We start from the raw sequence: 17,505 nt of genomic DNA, 5'->3' as shown, positions 1-17,505 counted from the left end.
TTCTGATAGTCATTCTTGTTCATCTTTATTACACATTCAATCAAGCATTCTAAAGCATTTACATATCAGAGAATAGAAGAGTAATTACAAGGTGTGTGTGTACATCAGTGCTACATTCATTACATCAGCAACTAATTTCATTTTATCACTAACAATCTGTAAGATACAAATGTCTATCATCAGAACAGAAGCCAGCTGTTGTTAGATGTCGGGTACAGTACCTTTGTATTAACCTGTAACAAAAGTCATACATGTATTTGTGAGTTTCTACTTCATTTAGACATTGAATTGTCATCAGATTTTATTTACTACATGAATGTAAATAGAATAATGTGATGATTCATCTGTATATATCACAATTGCAATGTAAAATATCATCATGTCTACTTCATCAAGTTTGTCTGTGTATGTTTATCAACTGGTCCAGCTTCCTGACATGTAAAGCTAAAATGTATCTTATCTGAATGAATGTGCAAAGCATTGGTCATGTACCAGTACATCAATGTTAACATGGTGTCAAAATGATGACATATCTTTTAAGATTTAGAATGTATCGAACTCCTGCCAATACAGTCCATATACTGAGATAATTGCAGGCCATAATGGAAATACATATATGATTAATATGATTACATATTAAATGGAAACAGATTTAAGATTTTTTTTTAATTACACAATCCTTTCGCAATTAAAACAAAACTTTTCCATGTCATTTTTAAGTCATTTTATCTTAATTAATACATAAAATGGCTCCTTAGTGCTCAAAATAACATGTAAGTGTGCAATGTCAAATATTCTGCTTCATTTATATGAACATAGATATGAAATGTACACAGTGTATAAATTCCATTTTGTTAACTTCAGCTATATCATATATATGGATAAGTCATAGATATCACAAATAATATCACAAATGATGTCTCCATCACAAATACGAGGCACATGGGCCTTCAAACAGTCACCTGACTACTCTCAACCACATTTGAAATGAGCGAGCCATGATATCTCTTGTAAGTTACATCAAATCTGTCCCACTGCTGATCTTAACCAACATCTTCTTGTAAGTTACATCAAATCTGTCCCACTGCTGATCTTAACCAACATCTTATTGATTGAAGATCAAAATCTGCTCATATTTACTTGAGTTATCATATTAAGAAGAAAAAGTGAATACATGACGGACGAACAACGACTGCAAATGATCACCAAAAGGTGACCTAAAAATGTAGACTAAACTAGACCACATGTTACACTGAGACATAAACACAAGAGCCTATCAAGTCACAAACACACATCCCATTGAGTCACATACCTCACACTGATCTAGCCACATCACACTGAGACATGCTTTCTTCTAACACTTGTGAGTCGATTAATCTCACACTCAAGCTACAGTCCACAATGAGCAAACATTCATCACACAGTCACACACATACAAAATTGAGTGACAGTCATATACCCGAAGTGTGTACCATAACTGTAACACACACATCTTATGGTGTCACATAGTGGTACATATACAGAAAAAACAAGGTGTATCATCCTGTATGAAACTGTTGGAGGATATTACCTAAAACTTTACCATGATTCTGAGAGGAACCCACTGAAATTTGGAAATTTAAAGGCAAAAGTTGAAAAATTGTCTGAAGTCTGCCCACTAGAAAATCTTATTGCATTCAAAACTCTGCCTAACCATTCAGCTTACATGTGTACATCATAAGGGCAACTCTAGAGAACTGGTTTCACTTTAATTGACTGTGTCTTACTAATTTGATTCTTTAATCTTGCCAATAAATTTACAAATAATACCCTTCTAAAAATAGTAACATTCTTGTCTTTGTTAACAACTGGTTTAACCTATAGAGGTACGTGACTCAAATGACAAGTTTTGAAATGTATTTCTATCACAGCTGTGGATGTTTTCCTTCTTTGTGAATCATTACCATCCTTTTCTATCAAATTGTTTCGGAAATTTAAATGTACATAAGAAAAAGAAGACATGTGCGAACTTTCATTTAAGTGTTAGATGTGATGTTATCAAACATAAGATACAGATGAAAATGGAAGATAAATGAGAGGACATAGGATGAGGATTTTCAAGGGGTCAATACTGTTTGGAGAGTTGAAAGTTTTCAACTGGTGGAACCTGAGAAGATGTTTAACACAGGTGACGCTTTGACCTCAAATGCATCAGTGGAACTTGAGAAGAAACTTTATTTTTTTTTCAATATAGTACCCATATTGGATTTTTGGACTGACACAAAAAATAACAATACATCATCATCAACTCAGTATCATTTCAGGCAAGTTTCATCTGAATCCCATTGGTTTCTTTTCATAAAAGTGGCATGATGTCAGACAGAACTTTCCAACATATTCTGTCCAAAATCTAACTGAAAACATTTCACACAAGATTATATTTTTGAACCACTTGGGTCACATACTTCAATCACATGGTGGTTCCAACAAACAATAAAATGTATGTAAATGACTAGAGAGTTACAATCTTCTTACTAATGGGTTAATTTCATTTTGCTGTCTGTCTGATTTGGAGACTATTAGTAGTTTGGACAGAGCATGCAGACTAAAGTATACATGTATAGGAGTTATGTATAGGCTATCACTCACTAGAGAAATATACAGATCCCTAGCATACATGTTAAATAGGTTTATATGTCCATACCATGCACAGACATTGGAAAGCTTGTTATGGTATGGTATGTTATCATATCATCTCGATAAAAGGCCAGATCATCTTGAAAATTTGACAAAGAAATTTACACTTCATTAACTGTGGGAAAAGGTGTCTGTTTTTACCGAATCTTTTTTCTGAGAACATAATCTATAGCACCCATATCAGGTACCCACTGGTCAAATATAAGTACCCTGGGTCTTCTGGAACTTGACACCAGTGACCTTCAAAATTAATACATGTATGTAAAGGTCATTTGTATGAGGAAAATTTGTAGCACTCAATCCCAGGTACCAACTGGTCAAATATCAGTACCCTAGGACTTCTGAAAGTTGAGAAGATTCCTATAGTTTTTGACATGCTATCCTGGTAACCTTGAAAAAAGATCAATGCATTCAAATGAGGAAAATATACTGTATTTAAACCCAGGTACCTTTTGACCAAATATTGGTTTCCAGAAGATAAAAATTGATGGCCGCATGACTGACAACAGATCCTTTGCCACACAATACCGGTAAGCTTGCTAGCAGTTTGTGCCATATGTGGGCTAAAAATAATCATTAGAGTTAGAAAACCAATGAACTCGAATCAGTTTCAATTGATATTTCAAACGATCACTTTTAAATGAGCATTTTATTACAATACCTCTCACTTCATGGAATTTCAAGAATAGATAGGAATATCCCATAAATACATTAACATCAGACATTATTCCAATAGGCACACAAGGCAACATATAGTTTACATAGACATACACATCTCTCTAATTAGAGACAAACACAAAGGAGTCAAGAAATATCAGTCAAAATTTGTTTAAACAAAACCATTTTACTGGTTTCTGCTTCAGACATCAACAACAGCAATATTTCTCATAATGTTGTTATTGGTGTGTTTTAATTCTATCAATTTTTCAGAAAAGATCGCAAAAAGGCTTATATCATAAGCAAACAACCACTCAATGGTCCATCTATATAGCTGTAAATATATACATACAAACATATAGTTGATGGGGATCTATAGTCCATGGTCAATCTATATAGCTGTAAATATATACATACAAACATACAGCTGATGGGGATCTATAGTCCATGGTCAATCTATATAGCTGTAAATATATATATACAAACATGTAGCTGATGGGGATCTATAGTCCATGGTCAATCTATATAGCTGTAAATATATACATACAAACATATAGCTGATGGGGATCTATAGTCCATGGTCCATCTATATAACTGTACACATATATCTCATATACTATTTCTGTAACACTGGAATCTTCATTATAACCCATCATGGGAGCTTTCTGTGATTGAAGTCATGAATGCATCAAAGTCCTTCATGTCTGTCTCAAAGATCACCAGCTGACTTGAAATCATCTCGAGTGTATCTGTAACATTCTTCTCCTCATTAAAGGATTCCAACATCGGAGCACCTTGACAGTCACGATAAAACTTCCCCAAATCTGTGTTTGGATCAGCCCCAGCAAAGGGAGTCTTCTGTTTAAATAAAGGGAGAACATTTCATCATTTCTAATATATTCTGAAATTAGGTAATGATATACATTGTATATATGTGATATATATGATCAATGAAGTAATAACAACGATACGGACAAGTAAATAGTCAAATGTTCAAGGTCTGCCCCTTTATTGAGACACAAATATTACATAAATTACATCACATACATAGAACATAAAACAAATACTGTAAGTTCTATATATATGATGTAATTCTTGTAATATTTGTGTCTTGATAAAGGGGTAGATTGCCTCGAAAATTTGACAATTCACTTGTCTATACTGTCATTATTACTTAAATCTTAACTTTATTTTACAAATGCACAGTGAAGATATATTAAACAATAATTACTTAGAGCTTCCTTACATACCAACTCTACCATGACAAAGTCATCAGGCGCTGATGTCTGACTACTGCTGCTATCCTTTGACGCACTCCTACTCATCCCATCCATCTGGTCAGCAGTAGATGAACTCTTGAGTGTTGTGGATTTGCTGTCCCCGCTTAGATCTTCAATGTCAAACTTAGCCAGTGGTGCAGGTTGAAGAAGGTTAAGGAAGGGCACCTCATCAACATCACTCTTATAGTCCTTGGTCTTCGGTTGAGCAAATGCTCCCACCTTGTGGAAGTTTGAAAAACTTGCTTGTTTCTCTGGAGCACTAAATAAATAAAACCACAAGCTGATAATTTGGAATATTGAGATCTTGAAACATCTGAATCCACAACTTTAAAACAAAAACAGTCTTAATATATATCAAGAAACTTCATGTATGATCATTGTTTATTGTAACAATCCTTGTAAGCATACCTAGTAGGTTTGAACTCTTCCCCATTTTGACTATTTGGCAGTCTGCCATCTATCCTGATTGGTTGAGAGTATGTACGGGGCAAAGAGCCAGTCTGCATAGCATTGTAGAGGAAGCCATCAGTAGGACTTGCAGTAAAGGTGGTTGAGCAGAGGTCTTGTGTGTCATCATACGCCTGTCCACAATCATCCACAACACTCTCCCTAGAAATAAAGTACTTAATTATGTTCGGGTGTGGATACAATCTCCCTAAATATAAACAAAACATACTAATTACTTTTTCCATCCAGATCATTCACTTTGAATACACATTATCACTTGTCCATTCTCATTCACAACACTCTCCCTGAATATAAATATCACACATGATTACTTTTGTATTGTATCTGGGGCTGGCATTGCCAGAATACACCTGCCACATTTTATTTTGCTGAATTAGTCAGTGACAGGAAACAGCTGTATTTTAGCATGTGCATTAACTTGACAATCATTATCTGATTTACTTTAAATTTATTACATTCGAAAGTAGCAATAAGCAATTTTATTTGTTGTAATACTTAATTCTATTTCTAAAATGTCAGAAAATTTATTGCTGTTATATCTACATGCAGAGCAGATTCTGAATACTTCATCAGATTTATGAAGTAGCTTCATGAACACATCATTGACCAAAAATTGGTTGGCCAGCAGTTGTATTTAGTCTCTTATAAAACTAAACACTAGATTTAAACATTCTACATCTCAATTGACAACTCAAACTAACAGTAAACTGGTACAATTTAGAATCTGATATATTTGTATGAATGGCTAGAGTTAAAAAAAAAGGTATTTTGGTTTGGTTATGACAGCACTAATATTTATCAAGTGTGAGAGAAATTATCTATACATTAAATTTATACCTATACATATTTAGTTATCTGGCAGTATACACTTAACTACCTAAATTCACCGAAAATTTATCAAAATGATATATCTAAATTGATGTTACATATACAAAAACTTACCTTATATGTATCATTTATATATATATATCTAAATTTACCTTACATCATATATATAAATACACCATATATGCGTCTTGATAAAGGAGCAGATTGCCTCAAAATTTTGACAATTCACTTGTCTGTACAGTTGTTATTTCTTCTTTGACCATATATCTATTAATATGCACCCTATGAACATTTGCTTGTTAGGAACCAGTGCCAATTTTGAACCATACCATAGATATTAATAACTAAATTCCATATATATAGAAACAAGCGGCCCACAGGCCTCAACAGTCATATGACTACAAAAACATACAGCAGGGAGAAGGGTTCTTTTTTCTACTTTAATTAAAATCTTACAGAAAAGCTGTTTTCAGTTTTCTTTTATTATAAGGTAGCATTTGACCACATATTGCAAGAGCTTGAAGGGACTTTCTTAAAACTCAGCATCGTCTCCATTGATTGATTTCCATATAGCCCTGATGTGTACCCCATTGAACACTTGTGGGATGAAAAAAAAGAGTTTGTAATTGAGCAAACATCCCACATAATTATAAACAAGCCAACACACAATCACATAACACATTTAGTATTTCATTAAACCGTAAAGGTTGAAGTTGTGTTTCTTTTACCAAATTTAAACGTAGATTCAGCAATAATATGATTTTTTGTAAATAAACTTGTTCAATACAACATAAAAAATTGCTTGTTTAAAAAGATATTGATATCTTAAAACATGATATTTAAGTAAATTCAGAAAGTAATTCTGTCAAATTAATGCACATTAATTAATTATCAAATCAATTTAGATGTTTTCCATCACTGCTAAAATCAACCAAAAATACATCTGGCAAAGTGTATTCCGACAATAACAGCACCAGTTAGGTTGCTGGATAAATAACATAACTTAACTTTCCTGTATAATATATATACATGGATATATAGATATATACATATATACACCAAAATTTACCTTCTATATCCCATAGAACACGGTTTTGGGGTTGTTGGTCGTTTTGGACTATTGTCTTTCTTAAAATGATCATCTTTCACTTCAAAGCCAACTTCCTTGGAAGTCTTCTGTGGTGTAATCAACAACTTAGTTCTATAAGCAAGCTGTATAGATATGGTTCCCTGTGGTGTTGGGACAGTTCCTACTTTAGCAGTCTGGTACCCATCACCCAGCATAAAGAACTGCGGATCTCCTGCATAGATTCTATAACAAATCACATAATCATCTGAACAAACACCCTGTCGTCTGGAGAGCTTATATGCTGGTGTGACTCGAGAAACTGTGAACAAGGACTTGAGTGCAGTACCCATCCTGTTGTAGACCGTGTAGGAGATCTTAACGTTGTTGTCACAGTGGTCCGGGTCAAGACTTATGTACCACGTTTCCAGCACCATGGTTGCTCCTTCAGATGTCTTAAGTGATATCTCAACACACACATTTTGTCCGAGGATTGGCTGTTGGTTGGCCAAAGCTCGCTTAGCCTCAGAATGAACATCAGGTATGTCCTTTATGGCAAGATTGAACTGAAAATAGAACAAAATACACCATTTTTCCATTGAACTTATTGTTTGTGTCTTCATGTTTATGATTTCAGTAGCACTCCACTATTGCTGGGATATACCTGTATCATACGGGCACAAGTTAAACTTTGCTGTCTCCGGTAACATTACTAGACAAAAATTGTCTTTACACCTACAGCTGTGAGACCCATGATGCTAAATCCTATGTATTTTCATATGACTGATATCCTGTTACTATCTACTAAATTAATGGATCACATACCATACCATGTTATCTATATATATCAGAATAGGAACACCTTTAAAAATACATTTAGTTTGTGACTTTAAGTTTCACCAACTATTACTTTTAAAAGCCTGTATAAAAAGTGACAACACATGCATGTATAGTGACACTGAATTACAAATTATATTTGAACAGGTGGTCCAAAGCGATCTTGGCACCAACTGTGGTCTTGAGCATTATTACTTTTACCTTTTCTCTTCTTTCTATCCATTTATTTCCTACTGAACAATTATATATAGTTAAAAGACATGGAACCAACATATGAAACTTGGGAAAGATCCAGCAGGAATTGCCTTAACAAACTTTAAGTATAAAGTGATAACAAATTATTACTATCAACATCCAAGTGGCCATCCATTGGCCATAACGTTTTACGATCAGTCCAACAACAACCAAAAAACGACTGAAAACCACAGGAAACCTACATAAGAAATTTGAAAATGATCAACTCAGTAATACTCTACAAAGAGTTATAACAAGCATTGTTTACAGATGGACAGATAGATGAAGGGTGATTTGAATGGCCTACAACCTCGTGATGCAGGCCAAAAAGAAAACAGCTCTTCCCTCTTCTAAAAAAAAAAAAACAATGAGAAAAAGGAGAATAAAAGGAAGGACAATATTTCAGCACATTATATATCAATATAAAGATCTTGAAAACTGGTTATCCTCAAACAATTTACTTCTTACTCTTTTCAAATGTCATTTCACTCCTAAATTTCTAATTTGATTCCAGGTGTTTTAATTGCAGTTGAGGTCAACTTGTTTCACATCCAACCAAAACCTTCTGTTACCTCTAAAAAGACCAATTCTGAAATGGCATTCAGGCTGGGGTTGTGGTTTTTAAGTTTTTGTCTGAGGTTTCTCTATACCTAGAATAATTTCAGGTGCCAATAAATGTTACAGACATTTATCAGACCTGGTGATGGACAAATAAATTTGCACTTTGCAGCAAGTAATTTATCTCTATGACTAATACAATTGAGTAGTATATATACATCATTTTAGTCTTAATTGTTGGCTCATGTATGTGTTCATGTATTAGGTGAATTGCATGGCATTTTCAGACCAAAAATTTGTCTCTAAAACGATAATTTAATGTCAATATTTACATTTTCATTGACTATGCTCCTCTTTAAAGACAGAATGGACCTGTCAATAAAAGTAGTAGAAATGCATATCTGCCAACTTTTCAAAATTCTCATGGGGAGAAAAATGTGTGAACAACATTTTTGACTGGCCATGATACCTTGTGGGTCGTGACATTTATCAAAAAGAACAAGAGGTCAATGGGCCTTAATGGTCATCTGACTACAAAAACTTTCCGCAGAAAGAGGGGTTATTTCTTCTACTTTTAATGAAATCTTACCAAGAAGTTGCTTTCAATGATGCAGATGGTAGTTAGGGTGAGGAGTAGGTAACTGTACCAAGTGTTACATATTTTGACAGTAAAGTTAAATCTCAATCCAACTGTTGAAACATGAGAAGTTTGAAATAAATATTGCACAGGAAAACCATGATTGTGTAATCATGTTACAAGATGGCCACCCTAGCTGCCATATCAAAGTTTTGACAAGACTTAAACATAACAACGTGTTGGCAAACTTTCCTTAATGTCACCACCAATTTTTAGCTCAATGGCACCAGTAAAACTGGAAAAGAAGTTTAGAATATTTTTTTCAAGATGGTGGCCTCTTGGATTTCAGACATATTCGAAAAATAACAACACTTGGCCTCACTAACCTTTTAAGACATTAAAACTTGCTATTTCTAAGCAATTCTAGTATTTTCCTCCCTCCTCCGCATCGACTTAGAAAATTATTTGCGTTGCCTTTACCAGCTATACTAATAACAGCCTGGCACTGTCAATTTAACTTACCCAGTCAGTTCCAGAAGAAATTGGCTTTGACTTCGTTCTTATTTTCTCTCCGAGTCTTGACTGAACAATAACTTGTAGACTTTTGAAGATGAGAAACTTAGTAAATTTCTCCAAGTCTTTCTTATCTTGTGCATTAAGTCTACTCGACATTATAGTGTGTTATTTCTAATTATCCACCAGCCGTATTTCTATCACTAAATGAATTACGGAAAATCAGTCAATTTACCACAGATATTTTTTCCATTTTCTAGTTAAGTAGCTTGATTTCATTGTTAGCGACAAATATTAAAATGCCACTGTGAGCTTCGACAATTATTTCAACTAAGACATCGAAATAATATCATGCACAATGAAATAAATCCATTTCATAGGATAATTCTGTTTTCTTTATATCGTTGTCACAGCAATTAATGACCAGATGACGGTGAATCCATCTTCCTTCGTCTTCGCCATTTTTCATGTTTACAAATCTAACCGGTCAAGGCCGTTTAGGAAGGGTTAGACGATTTACAGGATCGGGCAGAATCGGGCAGGATCGGGCAGAATCGGACTAGATTAGTGCCGTTTTAATGATTTTTGTGATTTTTTTTTGCATTGATATCATCATATGTTACACACTGTGAAAGGTTTTTAAGGAAAAATGAAGACGTATTACATAAAACACTCATTTCTGATTTGGTCGCGCAAGACCGAAAACTTCTGTCATATATGACAGTAAGATGGACATTTGTTTTTCCTTTTTTATGTTGGGAGCATCATGTACGAAAAAGCCTGAAAAAAATTCTAATAAGCGAAGCATTTCTTTATGCATGTGCAGACATGCATACCAGTCAAGTATTGACCACCTTGCAAAAGATACCAATATTCCTGTAATCAAACCTGCAAATGTTCTAGAGGTAAGCTATCAATAGTTTCCTGTACTTTATCTATTAAATACACATAAATACAATAACCAATAATCAGAAACTATGTACATGTGTATATCATATATGTGTATATTAAGATAAAAAAAAAAGGTATTACCCTGCATCTTCACAGCAACATAGATTAAAATTCCATATAATAGCAAAAATATCAATAATGGAGATATACCCTGATGTAAAATATACAGACAGTGTGAAGCATCATGAATGTCTACCAAAAGCATAATTACCTATTAATGCTTTGTTTAGACATCAGTATAATACCACATTGTTAAAATTGAAAATTTTCTACACAGGACACCTTAAATGTTGGGGAAAACTTTACAGTAAATATTTAAATATATTAAATTAGTTTTTTAAACATGGATTCTTTTGTTTTGATAATCTGTGGAATCCTTATGTATGCCACATTTGTTCAAATGTACAATCTGTGCATTCTAACATACCATCAGCACATCATTTATGTTAGGCTAGTGTGAATCGGATGCGAGATAAATATGATTGTACATTAAGCTCTATTTGAATAATGTATGCTGAAGAGGACCCTAGGGCCATGAAATTCACAACTTTGGTAGGCACCTTAAGATGCTTCCAGTTACGAAGAATGTTTGATTCTACAATACCTGGGTGTTGAGAAGAAGACTTTTGAAATATGAGTCAATTTGACCCCACCCCTCAGGGCCCTCTGGGGTGGGAACTGTATAATTCACAATTTTGGTTCATCTTAGGCCAGGAAAGGTTTCTGCAAATGTGTTTGCAACCATGAGACTTTGTCTCAGACGGCCCATTAATTAATTGTCAAATTAAAGGTGATAACTTTTCAGCCATTTTGCTTTTTTGATCAGTACAAAATTCAAACGGCCTAACTACGAACCAAAGGGAAAGATATAAGTAAGAGAAATATTCCTGCATTACTTCAAAAAATCATAGCAACATCATTTAGACAAGATCATAAAATATAACAACACAGTGTCTGCGAGGAATAAATAATATTTCCTACGAGCAACATACTTTAATATTTCACCTGTGTGCTACGCAAATCATACTGAAGACTGGAACTTGTTTTAGCTGGATCCAAACAGCTGTCCATTTGTGTAACTGGTGTACTGATGACCATGATGAAGGGATAAAAAAAATAATAATTTGATCACAGGTCAATGTGTTGTCCATTGTCTACCCGAGAAAGATTGCAGAAGCAATGTATCCAACAACAGCACCCTACATGTAATTCATAGGCTATGTGTATGACAATGAGCAACCAGAAAAACTGACTTTAATTGATTATCTTCTAACTTTTAGCCTCAAAATAAAGTAGTTTTCAAAGGCTATTTAAAGGTACTTGAACATGTGTTTTCCTGTCTTATATTATAGCCACAGGTAATAAGGTTATATGGTTTGGAACACTAATTTAAAACATGTCAAAATGTTACTTTTCTGGGTAATGTGTTTTAGTTTTCTATAATATTTTATGGCACTCCTCTTGAAATTTTAATTTTTGCTTGCTAAGGCTTACAAAAAAATAAAAAATCATTTTATTCACATTTCATAAAAACTCATATGAAATAACCTCATTTAAGATATTGTATATACAGGTAGGTTTTAACTATTTCGTTTTTAAGATGTGTGATATATTATTATCTATTCACCATTACTTGTATCTTTAAATTTACTGAAGTTACAAAGTTTTAACAAAATATAAATCATACTCAATACATTTATGTGTTCTGTTTTTATAATCAGATTATAGTCAATATTGAAAAACAGCAAACAATTTTGACAGCTGATTGCTGAAAAACTCAACAGCTAAATGTAATGCGCTTCATAAGTAGCATCATTGAGATCACTGTAAGTTTGATAATTGTAATGCAAATATATTTTGTGATATTAACTTTTTGTAGTCTTACTATCTGCAAGAATTAGAATTAAGATTATAGTTATTAACAAAATATTTAACAATATATGTTTCAGATATGCATGAATACCTATTTATAACCTTATATAGATTTACACTGCCATTACTTATTGATCTCGTCTTGAGAATACACATATAAATAAAAAAAATATGCATAACTGTTGCTTGAATAACTATATATTTACCTTTGATATGATCAAAAGCATTAGAGACTACATTAATTTTTGCATAATTACAATGATCTGATCACAGCAGCTGCACTGTACAGTAAGCAGTACACTAAAACAAGAGGCTCATGGGGCCTGTATCACTCACCTGGATCTTAAAGCCCAGTAATGGTACACAAGCCTTAAGGTTGGGTATTTCAAATATTTCCAAATTAAAACTCAAGTCACTTAAGCCCTTGCATGGTGAAAGACCGATGAGTAAATTCTTATATCATTACTGTCTTTCTCTTTTGATGTCAAGTAAGAGTTTATATGGTTATTGGGTTGATATCTCAGCTTTGTCAAAAACATGACCCAGAAATAATGTCCCTATAAGTGTCCCATAATCAAGAGTCCATTCTTACATTACAAATGTGTTGATATCTTGATATCAATTAATTCTATATATATGAAATATTATGAGGGGGGATTTTCACCGTTTTAAAGGTATAACCTGAAAATTAAGTTCTGAGGGGCCAGTTATTCATCATAAATGTGTTTATCTCTTAATGTTCAGGATATGGTTAAGGAGTAGGGATCTCAATTGCTTCAAAGATATTACCAAGAAAGTGAGATCCTAGGAGTGAGGCCAGACCCCAGGGTCAATTCATACATCATGATTGTTTTATCTCTTCATGCGCAGCATGTTATCTTTAGTTATGTGATGAGGATCTCAACTGTTTCAAAGAAATAACCAAGAAACTGTCTCAAGGGGTGCAGCCAGGTCCAAGGACCAATTTTAAATTACCTGCTGAATCGAAACAAAGGAACTCGAGCAATAATAAGATAGCCCTCTGACAGCCATTTTGTATAACTGATGAGATAAAATAAATGAGTTATGATGTATTATATAAATCTTCAATGAAATGAAAGCAAATTAAGTTTTTGTTTATCATATCATTAACTTGCTTATTTTGCGAGTATAAGTGAAAATATCACAATAAAATATTTTTTGCTCTTTTGCCAATATTCTGTTTTAATTGACAGAAAAAAACTTTTCAGAATAACATACTGGTATGTACCTGGAGAGAATTCAGTAAGGTGAAAATCAGGATCTGAAATGTGTATTTAGATGGTTAAGTAGATTCTATGTTTCCTAATGACAGATTATATACTTGGTTAGAAATTAAGCTCAAATTCCGGAGTTAAACAATTAATTCTAAACATGGCACAAGTTATCAACTAAAGTCCAGTTGACAGCAGTAAACTGCAGGTGAAAAAAATTTAAATGTGTTGGAATGGCCATACAAAGATGAAAAACTTTCCAAATTTGGTTTATGATGACAACTTATAAAGTTTGAAGCTAAGCAGAAATTTAACATGCTGCAATTAATCAATAAATTCAAGTTAACTGTATTTAAACTGTATGTAAATCTGTTTGGGTGGTTATATATAGATATTCTATGCTTTTTGTATTTGATGAGAAATGAACCTCGGTGTGGAGCTAAAGACAAAACTTTAACAAGGTGTGGAGCGTTACACATCTTTTCATTGTATGATTTAGATGTGTGAAAACTGCTTCTGGCTTTTAACTAAAAGGTATAGAAATTATTTTATGTATCCAAATATCCACTAAAAATATTTCATTTAAACTAAATTTAGAAACATATTGGTCATGTCAACAACAATTCAATAGTTGTTTTCCTATATGCCTCTACTATCTACAGGATTTCATGTGCGCGAGACAGCCATGAAATCGTATATGCAGTTAACTATACAATCACTTCTCCCAAAGAATTTGGATACTGTGGTGCCACAGATCAACTCATCCTTATGATTCAATCGCCTTATATGCGAGGATCCTACAACTGCTATCCTAACCATATTTTCAGAACAAAATCTGCTTTTGAATTGGCTTTACAAACGAGAAATATAATTTTTACGTACACATATACTTGAGGAATGGCGGGAAAGGAAGTTTCAAGACTTTTTATGTAATACGTCTTCATTTTTCCTTAAAAAACTTATCATGATGTATAACATATTATGGTATTAATGCATCAAAATGAATAAAACGGCACTATTCTACCCCGATTTTGCCCGATCCTGTAAATCGTCTTTCGGTCTTGCGCGGCATAGTACGTTCTGCGAGAAAAATACATTTTCGCCAATTTTTGGTCAAGTTGAAATATATTTGAATAATGATCAGTTAAAAACAAAATATTTACACTAAGAACAATTTAATGCCCAAATTATACATACAAACCGCCCGATTCTGCCCGATCCTGTAAATCGTCTTTCGGTCTTGCGCGACCAAAACAGATATGAGTGTTTTATGTAATACGTCTTCATTTTTCCATAAAAACTATTCATCATGTGTAACATATGATAATACCAATACAAAAGAAATTCATACAAAGAAATCATTGAAACGGCACTGTTCTATTCCGATCCTGTCCGATTCTGCCCGATTCTGTAAATCGTCTAACCGCTTATTCACAGCTTCGAAATTGCACATGAGGTTCGTATATAAGATTAGCTAAAATCGCATAAACTAGATATTAAACCTTAATCATTTTGTAATAGTATATTGACATGATCGTACGCAACTGACATACATCACGTCGAGTTACTGGCTTCGGTGAGTGTAAGGATAGGAATGAGTACTCACTCAAGCTTCTCTAGAAACGGTGTTCAGCTTCTAATCGGCTGGGTTACATTCTTTTTTTATTTGTTATTGTTAATGACAATTATGTTGCATTTGTGTTGAACGTTCATTTCTAATGAATAAATGAAAGCAAAATCATAGTATTTTATTAAGAAGCATATCACACAACAAAAACGTCACTTGTACAGTAGGCATTTTAAATAATAATAATAATATACAATGTACTTGACGCGACGATTTACCCAAATACACCCAAATCTTTCACACATATACCCAAATTAAGCCAAATCTTACCCAAATATACTCAAATAAAGCCTAATCGTACCAAAATATACCCAAATCTACACCAAATATTATCAAATCTACCGAATACCGTAGTTATCTCGGTTACAATTGTCATCACGGGAGAGAAAACGGCCCGACGATTTACAGGAACGGGCTCTGTATTATCAGGGACGTATATCTTGTTATATATTTTATCACTAATAAACGACACACACATGATCGAATAGATTATCTTTGTCTAATTTTAGCTTCCATTTTACTAAGGCAATTCATATAAATTCTGTAATACCATTTAGGCTAATGGGCAAAAATGGACAAAAATGAAGCGGGAACGTTCAGAAACGGACGCTCCATTATAAACTGTAAAATACACTTCTACAATTTGTTATAGAATTACGGTATGTAAATTGTTGATATATAACATGAAATTATATTGGTTATATGCATCTTTCGTTTTAATCAAATGACTAGCGCAAATCCTTTAATGTGTTAAATTATTTACTATATCAATTTACATACATTTTTTTCTAAAGCAGCATCCTGGTCCCATTTGCACGAAATTTCTCAAAATTCTGAATTCTCAGACAAAGTACGCATGGCATATTCTCAAAGTTCCCCACATAGATCGTGAAAGTTGATTGTGGCAAATGTGGAAATAATCATTATATAAATATAATTACAAAAAAACGTTTGATATATAAACAATAAAGTTGAACAATATGAAATTCATATAAAAAAATGAAATACATCACATGAAAACAATTTTTGTATAAAAAAGATACGTTCATATAAAATAAACCATATAATTATCAAAATCTGTTTTAATCATCAACATCTTAATGCGATACTATCACCACAGTACTAGCGCAACATTACACTTTATACAGGTATGGCCATTTCCACTAGGGCTGTTATTGCAGTGAGGCCGTTTTGACCATATACCAAATAAATCATGAAATATCTTAATTGCGGCATAATTAAGAATCTCATGGGGAATGAAGCATCCATGGTAATGAACATTAAATTGTCCAGAAAAATGGTCGGTCGATTTGGATAAGCTTAGGATTTCACTTTTCAAGGGAGATAATCGCAATTGAGAAACGTTATTGTCCTGAAAAATGATAACCGGGAGATTAAATTGTTAATATTGATGGTAATTGTGTAAGATTTTTGTATATTTGGGTAGATTTTGGGTATACTAGGGTATCTTTGGTTATGATTTGGCTTTATTTGGGTAAATCGTCGCACGGGGCTTATTAAGCCTATATATCCAGATCAGAGTTTAAAAGAATTAGTATCCCGAATATGGATCAGTGTGTTATTGTCTAGTTCATGATTATGAACACATTCAGCTTGCCTCCAATGATTATCCAGTCGGTATTCGAAAGTTTTGATTGTTGGTGACGTTACAATTACTATCAAACTACATGCATGTAACTAAAGTAAATATATTGCAATACGTACTACAGTATCTTGTTGGATATTGCAATACTTTGCAATACAGTTTTGTCCAGCACTAGTGACTATGCATGCCTCTCGAGTAATCTCGTAGGCGCATGCGCAGCCACATTTCCTCACGTACCACAACCCCTCATCCCATCACTTACAGCGAGGGCACAGGAGAAGTCATACAGCTCCCACTGAGATCCGGTAAGAGGGACTGACCAGTGTGATAGTAGTTGTAAATGGTTAAATCTTTTTATGTGATTCCATTTCCATTCCATTTGAATGTTTATGTGATAATATTTATCACATTATCTATATCTGTCTCATACAGTGTTTATATTGTAGGCTTCATGTGAAATATACCACTAAAGAACCTTAAAGGAAAGTGTCCGTCGATTTATTTAACTGAGAGGACGTTACAT

General features: G+C 33.5%; 1 protein-coding gene across 2 annotated transcripts; it reads right to left on the bottom strand.

Moving 5' to 3' along the window:
* On the bottom strand, positions 1–10,136 carry LOC132563563 (autophagy-related protein 13-like). Of its 2 annotated transcripts, none has more exons than XM_060228304.1 (5): positions 9,704–10,136; positions 6,979–7,541; positions 5,022–5,222; positions 4,584–4,872; positions 1–4,191 (listed from the first exon to the last, which is right to left on the bottom strand). In XM_060228304.1, exons 1-5 carry the CDS (start codon positions 9,851–9,853, stop codon positions 3,976–3,978), a joined length of 1,419 nt encoding a protein of 472 aa, XP_060084287.1. In that variant the 5' UTR covers positions 9,854–10,136; the 3' UTR covers positions 1–3,975. The 2 variants fall into 2 exon arrangements, with proteins under 2 accessions (XP_060084287.1, XP_060084288.1); XM_060228305.1 differs by having other exon boundaries at positions 1–4,188.
* Between the last annotated feature and the right edge of the window lie 7,369 nt (positions 10,137–17,505).

This window comes from Ylistrum balloti, unplaced genomic scaffold, assembly GCF_031769215.1.
Source record: "Ylistrum balloti isolate Yb309-2 unplaced genomic scaffold, AGI_CSIRO_Ybal_v1 Utg371770, whole genome shotgun sequence".
NCBI lineage: Eukaryota > Metazoa > Mollusca > Bivalvia > Pectinida > Pectinidae > Ylistrum > Ylistrum balloti.
Note: the sequence above shows the minus strand (reverse complement) of the source record. Positions and strands in the feature narration are given on the sequence as shown.

Coding starts and splice junctions, on each gene's coding strand:
- LOC132563563 (XM_060228304.1), bottom strand. CDS start 9,853: ATGTCGAGTAGACTTAATGCACAAGATAAGAAAGACTTGGAGAAATTT. Junction 7,542..9,703: donor TTTCTTCTGGAACTGACTGG/GTAAGTTAAATT, acceptor TTCTATTTTCAG/TTCAATCTTGCCATAAAGGA. Junction 5,223..6,978: donor TGTTCTATGGGATATAGAAG/GTAAATTTTGGT, acceptor CTTTATTTCTAG/GGAGAGTGTTGTGGATGATT.